This window comes from Dryobates pubescens, chromosome 18 (assembly GCF_014839835.1).
Source record: "Dryobates pubescens isolate bDryPub1 chromosome 18, bDryPub1.pri, whole genome shotgun sequence".
Classification (NCBI taxonomy): domain Eukaryota; kingdom Metazoa; phylum Chordata; class Aves; order Piciformes; family Picidae; genus Dryobates; species Dryobates pubescens.
In genome coordinates this window covers 7,942,928-7,958,167 of record NC_071629.1, presented here as the reverse complement: position 1 = coordinate 7,958,167, position 15,240 = coordinate 7,942,928, and the positions used below count along the sequence as shown (strand labels likewise).

General features: G+C 39.8%; 1 protein-coding gene across 1 annotated transcript; it reads right to left on the bottom strand.

Moving 5' to 3' along the window:
- Positions 1–3,392: 3,392 nt before the first annotated feature.
- FMR1NB (FMR1 neighbor) lies at positions 3,393–13,796 on the bottom strand. Its single transcript, XM_054169797.1, has 6 exons — positions 13,775–13,796; positions 12,837–12,908; positions 10,739–10,852; positions 8,050–8,187; positions 7,187–7,280; positions 3,393–3,495 (listed from the first exon to the last, which is right to left on the bottom strand). The coding sequence occupies exons 1-6, from the start codon at positions 13,794–13,796 to the stop codon at positions 3,393–3,395; spliced, it is 543 nt and encodes a 180-aa protein (XP_054025772.1).
- Positions 13,797–15,240: the final 1,444 nt, after the last annotated feature.

Sequence of the window (15,240 nt, the reverse complement as noted above, 5' to 3'; positions counted from 1 at the left end):
TTGGACAGAGCCGGTTCCTCCACTGGTACCCTATAGGAGAACACAAACCACTTTTTCCAGGGAGACCTTTGTACTTCATTGTACCTGTGCATCCAAGACTAGGTTGGCAAAGGATCAGAAGAACCATAACATTTCAAAATTGCATCCCTTACATGGAGACAAGCTGGGAAAATATTTGTTGAGCAACAAAGTACATTTGCCTCCTATGTATCTGCACTACATGAATCTACATGAATCTCAGCTGGGTAAGATAGGCTTCAGAACTGAACCTCAAGCCTTGAAAAATATGAGACAAGTTCCTAAGTCACAGGGATTTTGCTTAAATACAAATTTGTATTTGGTTTTGGATCTTTGAGCTTTACAGTTTGAATCTGTTCTCTCACTATGACTCTGAGAAGCTTGGGTTTCATTCTATTGTATTTATTTTTTAATTTTAATTCTCATGACTTTGAAAGCTTTCTAAAGGTCAGATGGAGAGAGGTACCAGATATTGCCACAACTGCCTGCGGTGTAATGCAGTCGTCTTATATTGCTTTAAAGCTTTCCAAAAATCATCTCAACTCTTTCTCTTCTTCTTACAGAATGTGATTGAAGGTGTGGGTTAGGTTTCAGGGGAAACAGAAAGTGAGACAAACCCTTTGCCATTAAACATGATACAGGCTCTGGGTGATGTGAAAGAGCTGTGCTACTGTTGAAGGCCCATCATAGCTCCTGCCTCTAGGCTGGTAGCATCCACTCTTGGACACGGCTGTTGTGCTTTGCAGCGGGTTGTTTAGCCTTGTATTTATTTAATCTTTGTGAGGATAAAGAGGGATGTTCCACTGAGAGCTCTTTTGTTTCACTCTATTTGTTCAATAGGAGAGAAAGCAGATCTAAAGCCGCAAGCAACAGTCTGTATATCTTGTAAGTCTTCTAAAGCCTTGTCATCATATGCTGTATTATGTTGTCTTTTTTTACTGAGTGACCATTGCTCTATTGTACACTATCTGCCTTTTTTGTGACTTGATGAACCACATTGTATAAGCTGGAAATCAATAAAGTTCTCTAGAAATCCAAATCACCGAGGGAAAAAACGTTTTCCTGCAGCACCATCTTGTGGTCCCAGATTTTAGTACTGAGGGTGTCTCTCCCTGGGCCTGGAAGGTTGGCTCTGCAGACTTGGGAGCCGCACCCAGCACTAAGCAGCTTCTTTTGCTAGCTACAAAAGAGCCCTGTAAGAGTGCTTGTGTCGCCTTCTAGCTGACTTGAGCCCTAATCGAGATCAATTCAAGGGACAGAAAGAACAAAAGAAAACTGGGTTTGTCTCAGCAACAGGCAGCTTTGTACAAAAGATACCAGCACTTTAGGCACTGTAGAAAACACATGTTCCAGTTAGATCTGGGGTCACCCCATACTGAAATTTGGTTTAAGAATATAAAACCAACCACACAAGGCAGAGATAAAAGTTATTTATGCAATACCCATGCTTGACAGCTATTGATTCAAGGAACTGTCATGCTACTATAGAAATAAACATTTAAAATCAGAGCTTGTATCTTCTTCAACTGAAAAGCAAAACTTAACAGCTTTTTAGAACATCTTTACAATTAAGCTGTTACATGGAAAAAGGACAGGGCCCAAATCCATGCACTTTGCTCTTGACTACTGTCCCACCAGGGGAAATACTAATCTTGCTGTGTCTTTTTATCTCGCCCCTTACAGTGCATGTATTTTGCTCATGTGGATCTTGTTCTGGTGCGGCCAGATGCAGTTCCTGCAGATGCATCATTTGCTTGCTGTTAAATAGAATTGTTTTATCAGTGTGAGTCCCTTTGTCAGAATGTTATGTGATGTTGAAAGCAGCTGGGCTGTCAATGACATTGAAACAGAAGGAATTTATTACCCTTCAAATCATAACCACGAAGCACCAAATGAAAGCCCCTCTCTCTCCAAAACCACCATCAGCCATGAGGATGTATATGGTTTGTCACATACACGTTTCAGCTGTGGCAGTGCCCCTAAATTCATGTTTGTTTCTTTTATTTTTTGTTACACTACAGGGAAATGGAAAGTAACTGCATTATGAAACCATCTACCCTGGGAGACAGGTCATCCAAAGAAAGTTCTGTGGTGCAGTGATATACCATAGAAGGAATAATGCCAGAGAGAACCTTACCACCACAACAACAGATTTCCCACATCCTCTGCAGCTTGGTAAGATATTAAGCCATTCTCCTCAGTAGATATGGTGCCATCCAATACTTAGAATAAGTTTAAGTTTAATGAACTACCAGTTTAATGAATGACAGCACTTTCCTCTTAATCCAGATGATAAACTGAGACTGACCTCTAAATTGTGATGGACAGCTAACTGGTATCTTTATATCCCTCCACAGGGATGCAGGATTAGCAAGAGAAAACTGGCTTTATTATTGAAGGGTTGCCATGAGCAGTTTTACCTCTCATTGTTATTAGAATTTCTATACAGAAAATATGGAATGAGCATAGGAAACATGAAATGAGGACCTTCTATTGCAAAATCAACAGCATTATCAGAAGCTGACAATATTGTATTACTCTTGTACTAAAAAACCCCCACTTCTAATTTTCTAGACCATATGCAAGTAATCCTCACGTCCTTCAGCTTGAGGTCTTCAAGATGAGGTGGATGATCCTCTACACTAAAGAAAAAAACAACAACAAACCCTAACCATCAGTACAATTAGATTTAGGGACATCTTTAGATTTTTGCCAAATCAGTACTCTCCCTGAAATATTTCTTTATTGTCTAATGACCTCATTGACACTTTTTTATTTCATTGTCACTTTTACTAGGCTATAGTTTCACATGCTTACGTGGAGTGAATAGCATTTCACCCTTAGATTACATTTATTTCAGCAGTCAACTGCTCCTCAGCATTGAGGAAGAACACCAAAATGTGAAGCTATGTAAACATGTCAGCTGTAAAACACCTCCATGCATACAGAAGGACAGATTTCCCAATACCTGTAAATGGATCTGCATCTCCTGAAAACATCAAAACCTTACTTTGCTTTTCCACTTTTCTACACAACACACATGGGACAAGGAACACTGAAATGGCAGAGGACTTAAATTTAGGACTGTATTATAGTCCATGGCTTGCTCTGCTCTCATTTAGCATCCCAGTACAGCAATCAAATTCTGGCAGATTCATTACTTCTCCCACAACAGAATCTGAAGGTCATGCCTGATGAACACTGTGTTTTGACTAAGTCTATTAGACTGGAAAGCAACAGGCATTTAGTACTGCCTATGTTTAACATTCTATATAGAATGGAGAGAAGATACCAATCCTAAACTGAAAGAATGGAAGAATACTCCAAGGTTACTTAACCTTTCTTTTGTTCTTCTGGTCCTCAGAATCCTTAAGTCACTCCAATAAAGGGATATAGATGTCTTCATTATGTGCTCTTTTCTTCAACACAATTTGCTTCACTTTGTTGTTGGCTTTTCGTAAAGGATTAGCACATCGGCTGCAACATATTAAAAGCAAATGAAGCTGGTTGAATTCCAAAAAAAGGGAACTGAGAGAAGATCACTGAGACTTTACCCATGAAATCCTATATCTAGTGGAAAAAACCCCAAAGCTACCATTGATTTCAGGGGCCATCACAAGATTCATGACTAGAACATAGAAAGATAAAGGCTAGGAAAAGTATTTCAGTAAGCTTTCATCAATTCATTAATTTCAACTCACCTTCTGATTCATATAATGCAATCATGACCAGAAAGATCCCCAGTAACTAGTCAATTGTATTTTATGACCTGCTTCCAAGAGCCATACTAGGAATTCATCAGAACAAAATAAAGCCTTTTATAATTCTGAACTCTACTTTTTCAATCTACACAATATATGCAATCTAATATTATTATTCAATACAACAATATTCAAGGCAATACTCAATAGAGTACTAGTTAATTACACCTGCGTTTTCCTAACCTTTAGTGTCTTAACATCATTGTGTGTGGCTGTTAAAGATGACTGAAAAAAACAGAGAGGAGTAAGGTAGCATAGCACAGTTATAGACATAACAAAAGCACCAGGGAACACAGGTCAAGAGAAAAGAAACTCTGTTGATAGCACACAAGAGAAACTGGTAATAACCAGGGGACAGGTACCTGTAGATTATGGTTCCAGCATGAAAAATACCATTGGAAGGAAGCAAATGCAAAGTTCATGAGTGGGGATGTAGAAGTAACAAAGCCTCACTGACTTGGGAAATTGCTAGCACTGACCAAGTGTGGCAAGGGGAGGAGTACTTGTCTCCCTTTATCAGTTTTCCAGGAATTCCACGCTCCTTTGTATTCTTAGACTGGCTACATTATGGAATTACCTCTGCTGTCCTAGTCCTGGGTATCTCTTGACAAACAGCCAACCCTACTTACATAGTAAAAGTGCCTACAAAAGCATTCCAAGGCCAGTCATCCAGGTGTAATGTCTCCCTCTTTTTGCCCCCTCCCTTTTTTTTTTTTTTTCTTTCTTTTCTTCCTTTTTTTTTTTTTACTGAGGTAAAAAGGTAAATACAGACTCCTATGGGAAACGTCGAAATTTGCTCTAGAAGAGTCACAGTGGAACAGATCAATTATCCAAATTCCATCAGCACAAGCCCTTGTATATTTTTTTTATAGCTTTAGAGAACAATTTTGCTTTTGTACATGCCCCTTGCAGTACAGTTTTGGCACTGTATGTAGGACACTCCAAAATGACCACACAAAGTTGAAAACAATTTTCATCCAGAAAGAAAGTTTGAGGCTTGCTAAATGAATGCTTTTCAAAGCCATATCCTCTATCAACCATGTCTAAACCTGGCAAAACTAGTTACTGTGTTACAGGATTGCTCCTTTCCTAGAACTCATTAGGCTGGTGAGAGGCCTCAAGCACAAGCCCTATGAGGAGAGGCTGAGGTAGCTGGGATTGTTTAGCCTGGATAAGAAGAGGCTCAGGGGAGACCTTCTTGCTCTCTACAACTACCTGAAGGGAGGTTGTAGCCAGGAGGAGGTTGGTCTCTTCTCCCAGGCAACCAGCACCAGAAGAAGAGGACACAGTCTCAAACTGCACCAGGGGAAGTGTAGGCTCGAGGTGAGAAGAAAGGTCTTCACAGAGGGAGTTGTTAGCCATTGGAATGCGCTGCCCAGGGAGGTGGCGGAGTCACCATCCCTGGAGATGTTCAAAAAGGGATTGGATGTGGCACTTGAAGCCATGTTTTAGTAGTCATGAGGTCTTGGGTGACAGGTTGAACTTGATGATCTTTGAGGTCTTTTCCAACCTTATTGTTTCTCTGATTCTATGATTCAAATATATGATGCTGGAAACTAAATGCATTTAGCATCTGGTTAATCACTGCATTAAAAAACAAAGCAAAGCCCAAGTCATAGCAGAACAGCAATATTCCTAGTTTCAGTGGCTATGAAAAAACCCAAACCGATCATTTAAACATTAATGTGAATTCTCTTCAAACGAACACATATTAATTCATTTTCCAGAAAATTTATGATAATTTCATGTTAATTCTTTGCCTCCTGTTTCAGAGTCACTGATGACTCAGTGCAGCTATCTGTATGCTGAACATCAGCTGTTGAGCACAGTGTAAGATGTAATGTGGAGATTTTCACAGCAGGTTTTGTCTAAATGTGGAATTCCACAGCAAATAGCCATCTGCTAAGCCGCCACATTAGTGGAGTCTGTGTATGTGTATATATATGATCCCATACAAACTGCTAGTATCTTAGGAAAGGAGAAATTTATCACTTGGGGAAAAAATATCTTCACAGAAAAGACAAATCTGTGATATTAATCTAGCATTAACCACCTTATATGAATTCCCACCTCAGAAAAATAAAGCACAGTTATGTCAATACATTCAATCTTAGTTTAATGACTTTTGAAGTTGTGGAGCTTAACCTTTCCCATTATCACAAGAACACGTACACATACCAAAACTCTTCACAATATCAAATGCTAAACTACTTGCACAGCACTCACAGGCTGTAATATGCCCTACACATTACAACCCCCCCACTCCCCACATACTAGAAGCACTACAGATAACCACTCCACTTTTCTCCCAAGCAAACTTCCTGCCCATCTTTCTTACTTTATTCAGACCTAGAACTTTGCTCTTTCCTTTTGTATCTTATTGTGCAACTCTATATCTATCCTACACGTTTTTACTTGTTCTTTACAAACTGCTTTTCCTCATTCATTTCTTCTCTATTATCATTAAAACAATTAATTCCTGCTTGCACATCATTTCCTCTGAAGCAGTCAATCATTTCCCATATGCAACATCACTCTCTTGCAGAAGTGCCTTTTGAAGGCAGTGATAAAAGAACCATTTTTGTCTCCCTTCACCCTGTGATTTTTGAAAGCTAAGACAATTGATCAGAAGTTTTCTAAGTTGTTTCTGTTTAAACCTAGGTTAAACAGTGAAACTGACTTTTGCTCATAACTTTCCTTTGCTTTTCTGGGTTTTCTTTGCACTGGGGACACTGCACTGCAAAAGCCTCTTCTGGGTTGAACACTGTGAGCTGTGTGCAGTGCCACATCTTGCCCAAGAGTGTGATTTGCTTTTAAGTCTGGTTGCCACCTTTATTTTTCCCTCACCACTAGCAATGAAGAATGAAAGAACAATGGAAACCAAGTTCATTTAACACATATGGATATGCTGGCCTTTGGTGGGGAGCAGGGACAGAAAGTGGGTGAAGATAACTGGAGGATCAAGGGGATAAAGGTATGGTCTTAGATATTTCATTTTATAAGCCCAAAACCAAGACCCACTTCCAACACAGCTGAAAACAAGCTCACCACTGCTCAAGCCCCATTCAGGGCTTTATTGTGCAGATTTCTCTTCTAACTTGCAGGCAATGTGCCTTCATATTTTGCATGCAATTTCCCAAGCAAGAGAAGACTAAGTCCATGTCCTTTGTAACTGGGTCTTTAGACAGAGCAGTGGGGCATAAACAAACTGACTTTCTTTAAGCTAAATTGACTGTTTTATGTAGCTTCAAAATAGAAGGTCCCATTTTTCATCTTTGCACAGTAGTTTCTTGCCTTTTTCCAAGTCTTTTCTTCCCTCACTGACTACAAACATGTCAATTCTCCATATTTTCTATCTTTGGAAGCAGCACATCATAAATTTGGTCCGGTTACGCTCTAATGCTTACCTTCTCTGCAAACAGGCACAACAGAATGGCAGACACCCCAAAATAAAAAGTCCTCCTGCCACAAGCAAAATCAGTCGAAATGCCAGTTGCACATCTGCAGAGTGAGCAGAATTTTGCATTAGCCATGAATCATTCTGAGATGTACGTTGAGGTATAGATGACAAAGATTAGCCTCTAAGACAGACATGCTTGAATCTCAGCCAGCAGAATGATGGGGAAAAGTAGGTGTTAGAAACAGGCTCAGATGAGAAAGATCAAGTCTCAGATTTGAGCTGAGTTTGAATAGCCCAAGTGTTTGGTTAGCTTCAGAAAGAAATGGGGTTTGAATGAGCTCAGGCCATGAAAGCAAAAAAAAGTAAAAATCAAAATCTTTCAGAATCTTCTTTAAGGATGGGGACAGGTTCATTCAAATGAATGTTATGTAATTATTTCTGTTCATAACTTTTGCAGCATTCTCTTAAAGCTTCACTTTCTTCCTAAGCCAAAATTCCCAAATAAGGACTATTGAAGTGTGTAGCCTGTAACCATCTCACAGAAACACAAGTGTCATGAGTCCAATATCTGCTAAGTCCTTTTATTTTGTCAACAGATTGCTAGAAGGCAAACAGCACACGCTTCCAGGGCAGTGTTTGTATTTTCTTTGGACATGTTATGCATCCAGAAGCATTCAAGTAGCTATTGCATAACCACTTCACCTCAGTTCCTTCACAGCACAGTCACTGTTACTTTGGATTAACCCCCCTCCCTTTCCATGAATAAAGCTTCCACTCTATTCTTTGTACTAATGTATGTGACGACTTCTTTTTTCTGTCACACACTTGTTCATTGTTTCTACTACAAGTTATCTACAGAACTACACTTACTGTCTTTAAATGGCATGTAACATTGCAGTTCAAGGCTGGTTTTGGCAGGACAACATTTATTTTCCAAGCATTCATTAGTGTTGAGGTCCTCTCCCACATGACAAGGAATTAAGATCTGTTCATCTTTGTGACGGCACGCTAAAAGAAAAAAGAAAAGGAGAGAAAAATATGTAAGGTCTTTATTCTAGAGCAATGCTTAAGTAGAGGAAGTTAGCATTTTTTCTCCTTAGTATGTTTTGATAGGGTAAGTCTGACAGAAAAGAGTGTAATTGACTTTTATTCGTGTTCTTGCCCCAAAACTGATCAGCCTAACAGAAAAGTTAAAATCATGTAATATAAATTCTTCAGTAACTTGCTTTCAGTAAGAAACCTTTGCAAAAGCAAATCCAAACACCATTGTGCCACTTCCTTGTACTTAGGCTTGCAAAGCAAGTGGGGAAAGCAAGCTAACATTTCCTTTTTTTAATTGAAAATGCTCCATTCAGAAAGCATACATGTAAGAATTTTTATTTTTTTTGGGGTCCAGCACAAATTCTTAGACAGCCACAGACTGGTCTGGTTTGCAAGAGACCTCCAAAGGTTGTCTAGTCTAATCCCCCTGCAATGAGCCTATCAGGTTGCTCAGAGCCTTATTGAGCGTGACCTCGAATATCTCCAGGGATGGGGCCCCAACCACCTCCCTGGGCAATCTGTTGCAGTGTTCCACCATACTCATGGTAAAGAACTTGCTCCTAACATCCAATCTAAATCTACTCTTCTCTAACTTCAAGCCAGTGCCCCTCATCCTGTCACTGCAAGCCTCTGTAAACAGGCCCTCTACAGCCTCGTTGTAGGCTTTCATGTATAGGAAGGCTGCTATTAGGTTTCCACAGAGCTTTTGCTTCTCCAGGTTGAACAATCTCAGCTCCCTGATCCTGTCCTTGTAGGAAAGGTGTTCCAGCCTCTTGCTCACCTCTTCTGGACCACATCCATCAGGCCCATGTCCTTCCTGTGTTAAGGGCTCCAGAGCTGGATGCAACTACCCAGCTCTCTCATTAGCACTAATTGCATGTTCCTACAAGCAACTAAAAATCAGCTGATGGCAACAAGTCTCCAAGATATGCAATCTAATTATTGAACAAAATATTTAACCAAGTTCTAAAATGTGCTATTTAGTAACAGATTTATTGACAATCATGAGATCATCTGTGAGAAAGGCTCAAATGTGTAAGGGAGGTCCCTGCTTGGTGACGCAGCCGAATGTCCTCCTGGCCTCTCTTGCCTTCCCAGTTGCCCTTACACAACGGGTATGGGGCTCTGGAACTGGAGACCCAGGCTGTAGAGGAAGTAGATGAAGGCCTATTTGAATTTTTTTTCCTGGGGTGACTCAGCCAGCCCCAAGCACTAGAACTACTTGTATTAGAAAAAAAAAAAGGAGAATAATTGTTGCAAGTAACATTTCTGAGGGCAACAGCGGGCTCCATATGCTAGTCAGATCCATCCCACAGGGAAATCTGCTGCCTCCCTGAGGCCCTGGTCAGAGATGTTACTAGGAAACTCCCTAGTCTGGTTGGTCCCTCTGATGGTTATCCATTACTGATCATACAGGTTGGAATCCATGAGGTTGAGTACACACATTCAAAAACAATTAAAAAGGACCTGAAGGCCCTGGAGTGACTGGTTGCAGTATCAGGAGCACAGGTGGTAGTTTTTTCAGTACCTTCAGTGGCAGGGAAGACTGCACTGGACACTGAAAGGAAGAGGATGAACATGTGGCTCAGGGGCTCATGCCACATGCTGAATTTTGGTTTCTCTGATCATGGGAGCTTGAGGCACCAAGAAGACTACTGGGGAAAGGGAGAGTTCAGCTGTCCCAAAAGGGGTAAAGGATTCTCACATGTGAGTTGGCAAAGCTGATAGATCTTTTAAGTTTGAAGGAGGAAGGGGATAAAATCCAAGCTCACCTAGGGGTGGCATGCCCATGTCAGGGATGAAACTGATAGGCCAGCTCAAGGGCATCTATACCAATGCACACAGCATGGGCAGTAAACAAGAGAAACTGGAAGGGAAGATGACTGGCCTGGCTGAAGAGGGAGCTCTTGCAGGGGCTCAGATGAAAATAGGTAGAATTTACTCCCTTTGGAAAGAGGGGCATACAACTCAAGATGTCTTACAGGGATCTATTTAGGTCATACAAGAGAATACCAGAAAGGCAAAAGCTTGGCTACAACTCAACCTGGCCACAGCCATGAAGGATAACAGAAAATGTTTTTATAAATATATTAACAACAATAAGAAAGCCCAAGAAAACATCCACACTTTTGTGCATGCAGAGCAAACACTGCTGTTGAGGATGAGGAACAGGCTGCCCATGGAGGCAGTAGAGTTGCTGTCCTTGGAGGTGTTCAAGATGTGTGTGGATGTGGTGTGGATAATGATTGGTGTTGGGTTATTGTTGTACTCAATCTCAAAGGTCTTTTTCAGCCTTAATGATTCCATAGGAGGGTAATAATGCAGTGGAAGCAAATTTATGATTGGTATTGGTAAATGCCCCTTTGATATATTTTGAAGAGATCCAGTAGGTTTTAGGGTATGAGATTCAGAGTTTTAAATACTTTGATATAAGGGCTGGGAAGGTGAACTGGAAGTGAGGCAGAAGAGAGAGAAGACAGAAAAGAAAACAATGCTGCAGTGATGAAGTGACACATACTCACTGGCCTGAAGAAGCTTATGACATGTTCATATGCATCTTGTGCTTCCATGCTAAGGTTGCTGGGTGCCACTTCTCTTTTTTCTAAAATATGCTGAGTTGGTGATGCAAAACCTGAAAGCTCATAATGATTACCTCATTACCATCAAAATATCCATAATTAATTAAATGCAATGACATTTTCATAGTGATTATCTTTCATTATGAAGGCATTTATAGTCATTATGAATAGTGACTACTGATGGCCAGCAAGGTTAAGCATAGATGTCTTCCTGTTGTATTCAATTATATTACTTCCAAGTTGCCTCATGAACCACAATGAATGAAGAACTAAAGCTGTGGAATTTAAATTAAAGAAGCCATTCAGGTGGAAACTGTCAAGACAAAAAGCCCTCCTGCTAACCTTAGAAGATGCAGGTTACATGAAAAGTCTGCATTGTAGCTATAGATGTATTTCTCTTATGGATGCAAGCAGAACTTGCATCCTTTGTTTTAGATAAAGATAAGACCCCAACTGAAACACAGCAATGTAGTGAAAGGAAAGGCAGCACTATCAGATACAACCTAACATGCATCTATCCCAACATCTTGTTTCAGAGAGTGACCTATGGCAGCAGTGTAGAAAAGAGCAAAACGTTCCTGAGTGTAGAGGTAATGTGGAGTATTCTCCCCTAATGTTTTGTTGCTCTGGGACTTCTCACACACCTCTCATACACACTACTCAAAAAAATTGTCGCATCAGTAAACCTTCTTGCTTAACTACATCTTTCTCATTAAGCCTAAAGTGCAACTCACAGGGGGACTCCACTGGTAACCACTCCACAATGAAAGAACAACCTAGAACCCCCAAATTTCTATTTACTTGCCTTTGTGTAAGAAACTTCAGAACTTCAATAGCTTTCAGTAATGAGGCACATTGAATGCCATTTCATGGTCTTGTAGTTCCTTGTGAGCAGGAGTGAGATTGTGGAGTAACCCAAAACTAAGGTATTGAACAAATTTAGTCTTTTTGGCAGCAGCATGTGAAGCCCCAGGTGTATAAGCTGTTTGCCCTGGGAATAACTGGTCTGTCTTGTACCATAAACTCTGTTGTGAAAGAGAAACTCCAGAGTAAGGAGAATTGAATGCATGTGAAGATAGAGACTCAAACTGAAAGGGTAGCAGAAGTGTGGCCAAAGTTCACACTAACAGTTACGTCATGGCCCCCTTCCTCACCAGTAATCAAGACAGAAGAACCGAGAATTACAGGGATTCTGGAACGATTTCACAGGAATTTCATGAGATGATATAACTGGCAATCACTTTGTTCAGAATTATCTAAAAATATGACTATGGCTTTCCTACATAACACTCTCAGGTAAGTTTTAAGAGACTCAAGCCACACATGTACACTAAATGAGAAGTACTGAGCAGTTTAAGCTGCATATGTAAAGCTCACAGAGGCACCCAAGAAATACACATTTGCTTGGTTTTTGCCTCCTTGATTTGTTTTGGAATCTGCCTTGGTGTGTTTTTTTTTGGTTGCTTGCTTTCTATTTGTGTTTCCTTGCTCTAACAGAACTACCTGAACTAGATAATGCAGAAACATTTTATGATGACACTTGCAGCAACTAATGGCCTTTCACTAAGATCTGTAAGGGTAGTCTCTGAAGTTTGGTTTCTCAATGCATAAAAATCAAATGCAAGATTAACAACGTGTGGGCTGATCGTGTATACGTTACTTTGAGCCACCTGCTGTAGTAAGCAAATACATCAAGACTCAACAGGTAAGAAGAGTTTTGATAGTAAATAGGGAAAAAGAAGTCAAAATGGGGGAAAAAAAACACATAAGAATCTATAATCAAGGTAAAATAAAAGCAAGACACTGCCAAGGATGAAACAAGTAGCATGCATTTATCATACAAATACAGAGCGAAATGTGAACTACAGCTGGGAGAAGAACAAACCTTATATTTTGCTGTATTTAAGTGTCAGGATTGATCAATCCTATCTGAAATAATTAACTGTTGGTAATACTATTTGTTGATCATTGCCAAGACAACAAAATTGTCAGCTTAACTTCTTGGTTTGAAAATGCTTTACTCCTTGCAATACTCACTTGAATTGATGCTATAAACCAGTATTGGTACCACATAGCTCCATGCTAGACAGGTGCGAATTAGCAGCATTACTGAAATAAAACCAACAGCAAGAATGTGGTTATGCATTAAAAATATTGGTCTTAACTTCACATATATGGATTAGAACAAATGTGACAGCAGATTGCTGCACGAAACAGGACTGCCCTTTTGTTTTGCAGTGAGGAGGCCAAACACAGAGCTTAGAGACATCATGTTAACAGAGATTAGCCAGAACAGAGGATCTCTGAAGTATCCCAGAGCAGGAAACTTGACACTTCTAAAAAAAGATCACTTTTAGCTAAAAATTGTAATCTAAGTTGGATGAAAAGGATCTGGGCTGAAGAACTAAAAATTGTTGAAAGCTCACAATGGAATTCTGGTTTAGCTTGTTGAAGTCTTAATTTTTTAATTTTTTTAATTTTATTTTTTAAATAAAAGTCAGAGCATATGAGGTGCTTTGGATAAACATTTTAAAAAGGTGTTTCAAAGTATTATAGATAACAATACTTTTAGAAACCCCTATCTGTCATTCATAGTAAATTAACAGGAGGTTTAAGCTTTCCCCCACTCCCCCCCAAACCCCAGAGATTGTTTTGCCAGATGCTGCATTTCACTTTGCCTGCTGCTTCTGTTGTTACTCTAAAGAAGCATTTTTCAATTATTAGGCAGCTATGTCAGTGGTTAAAGTGGCTACTGGTAAGGCAGAACTACTCCATTTTCTGAAGTGCTATACAAGTAAAACAAAGATTGTATTTTATGGAAGTATTGGCTTTTGAAGGGCCTGTCCTCTCTGTGCTGCTGTGGCTAAATGATGGGAGCTTTCCTGCAGACAGAACCTATGTGTTTTGTAGAGCAATACACAAACACACTCTGTCCCACAGATAAACTTTGTTTTGGTAGTAAAAGGTGAAATTACTTCTTAAGAGAACAGGAATCATGTTTTCGAAGACACTTACTTAAACCTCTGCTATCTAGGATAAACTGGGAAAACAATTCCTGGGACAAGGAAAGCAAGTGAGCTAAGAAGAGAGAACTCCCATTTTCCCCATTACATACTTCTCTTGCCGTCTTCTCTGCTACTGCTGGAACAGGAAGACTACAGCTATCTCGAGTACAGCAACGACAGACTGGTTATGCATGACATGGAATCAAAGCTTGTAACAATGGGTTCCCTGTTGCTATGATACAGCTCAGAATGAAGCACACAGATGTGCTAAGTGCATCAGGGGCCAGAAAAAAAGCTGTGCAGAGAGTTTATGAAGAAAATACCAGCCAACATCCCCACAACTGTTACAAAGACTTAGTCTGCTAAGTCTGTGGTGGGGAGGGGATCTGCCCCAACCCATTACAGTAAATTAAAACCAAGTTTATGCTATCACTAATCCCACGCCAGTGTGAAACACAGCAAAACCATCTAATTGTACCAACCAGGTAATAGATACCTTAGGACATCAAAAGGCACGCAAAATAAAGTTTGTTCAGGCTAGTTAAAGCTTCCCAATAATCCATTAAATGTGAATTAATTAGGTAACAGGATCATCCCCTAGCTTCACCAAGTATCTGCACACCTGAAGTAAAAGCAAAGTCTGAAACAAGTACTTCTTAGACATTTCCATTCCTTTTATTAAGGAGAGGCTCTATGAAAGACTAGCGGCAGTGCTTTAAGAAATACTGGAGCCTAAAGTAAATGCAAATGTCCCCAGATCTGCAGATCCAAGCAGCTTGTCACCTTTTAGAAAAAACATGCTGTTAACAGCCCTTTGAACAGGTAAGTGATCTTGAAAAAGTTATATTCACATGCAAATGCTGGTTTTCTTCATTTAACTAATTAGTTCAAAGGGTGACTTTTTAACCTGATCTGTATGCAGCATTAGCTTGCCAATATAAGCTACAATATCCTGAATTTCATTTTCATTCTATAGACTAGACACAGCCACTCTCAGTAGTATCAATGATATTTAGAAATGCATAATTCAGAAAATGAAGAATGCTGCTTCTGTAGCACGACTTCACAGGCAAGTAAGATCTTCCACATTGTCGTCTTTTACAGAACACTGCACATAGCACAATGCATTTCTGATGCACAAATATGGGACTTTTCAGACTAATACACAAAAATGGCATCTTTTTTACGTTGAGTATTTATTTCTTTTAATTACATTTAGGATTGTTGACTACCCTTGCTGTCTCTGCAGTCTGTATCTAGGAGTCGCCTGAAGTCCATGAACCCCAAACCACCCAAAACAATCGTTACACCAGTTCTGTGACAGCCATGTTTCTAGTCATTAATAGACTCCATCCATGGGGTTTTTTTGTGTGCTTTGAATTATTGAAACTTAGTGTCTTATATTCAATGCAAAAGGTCTCCTACTGAACCCTCAG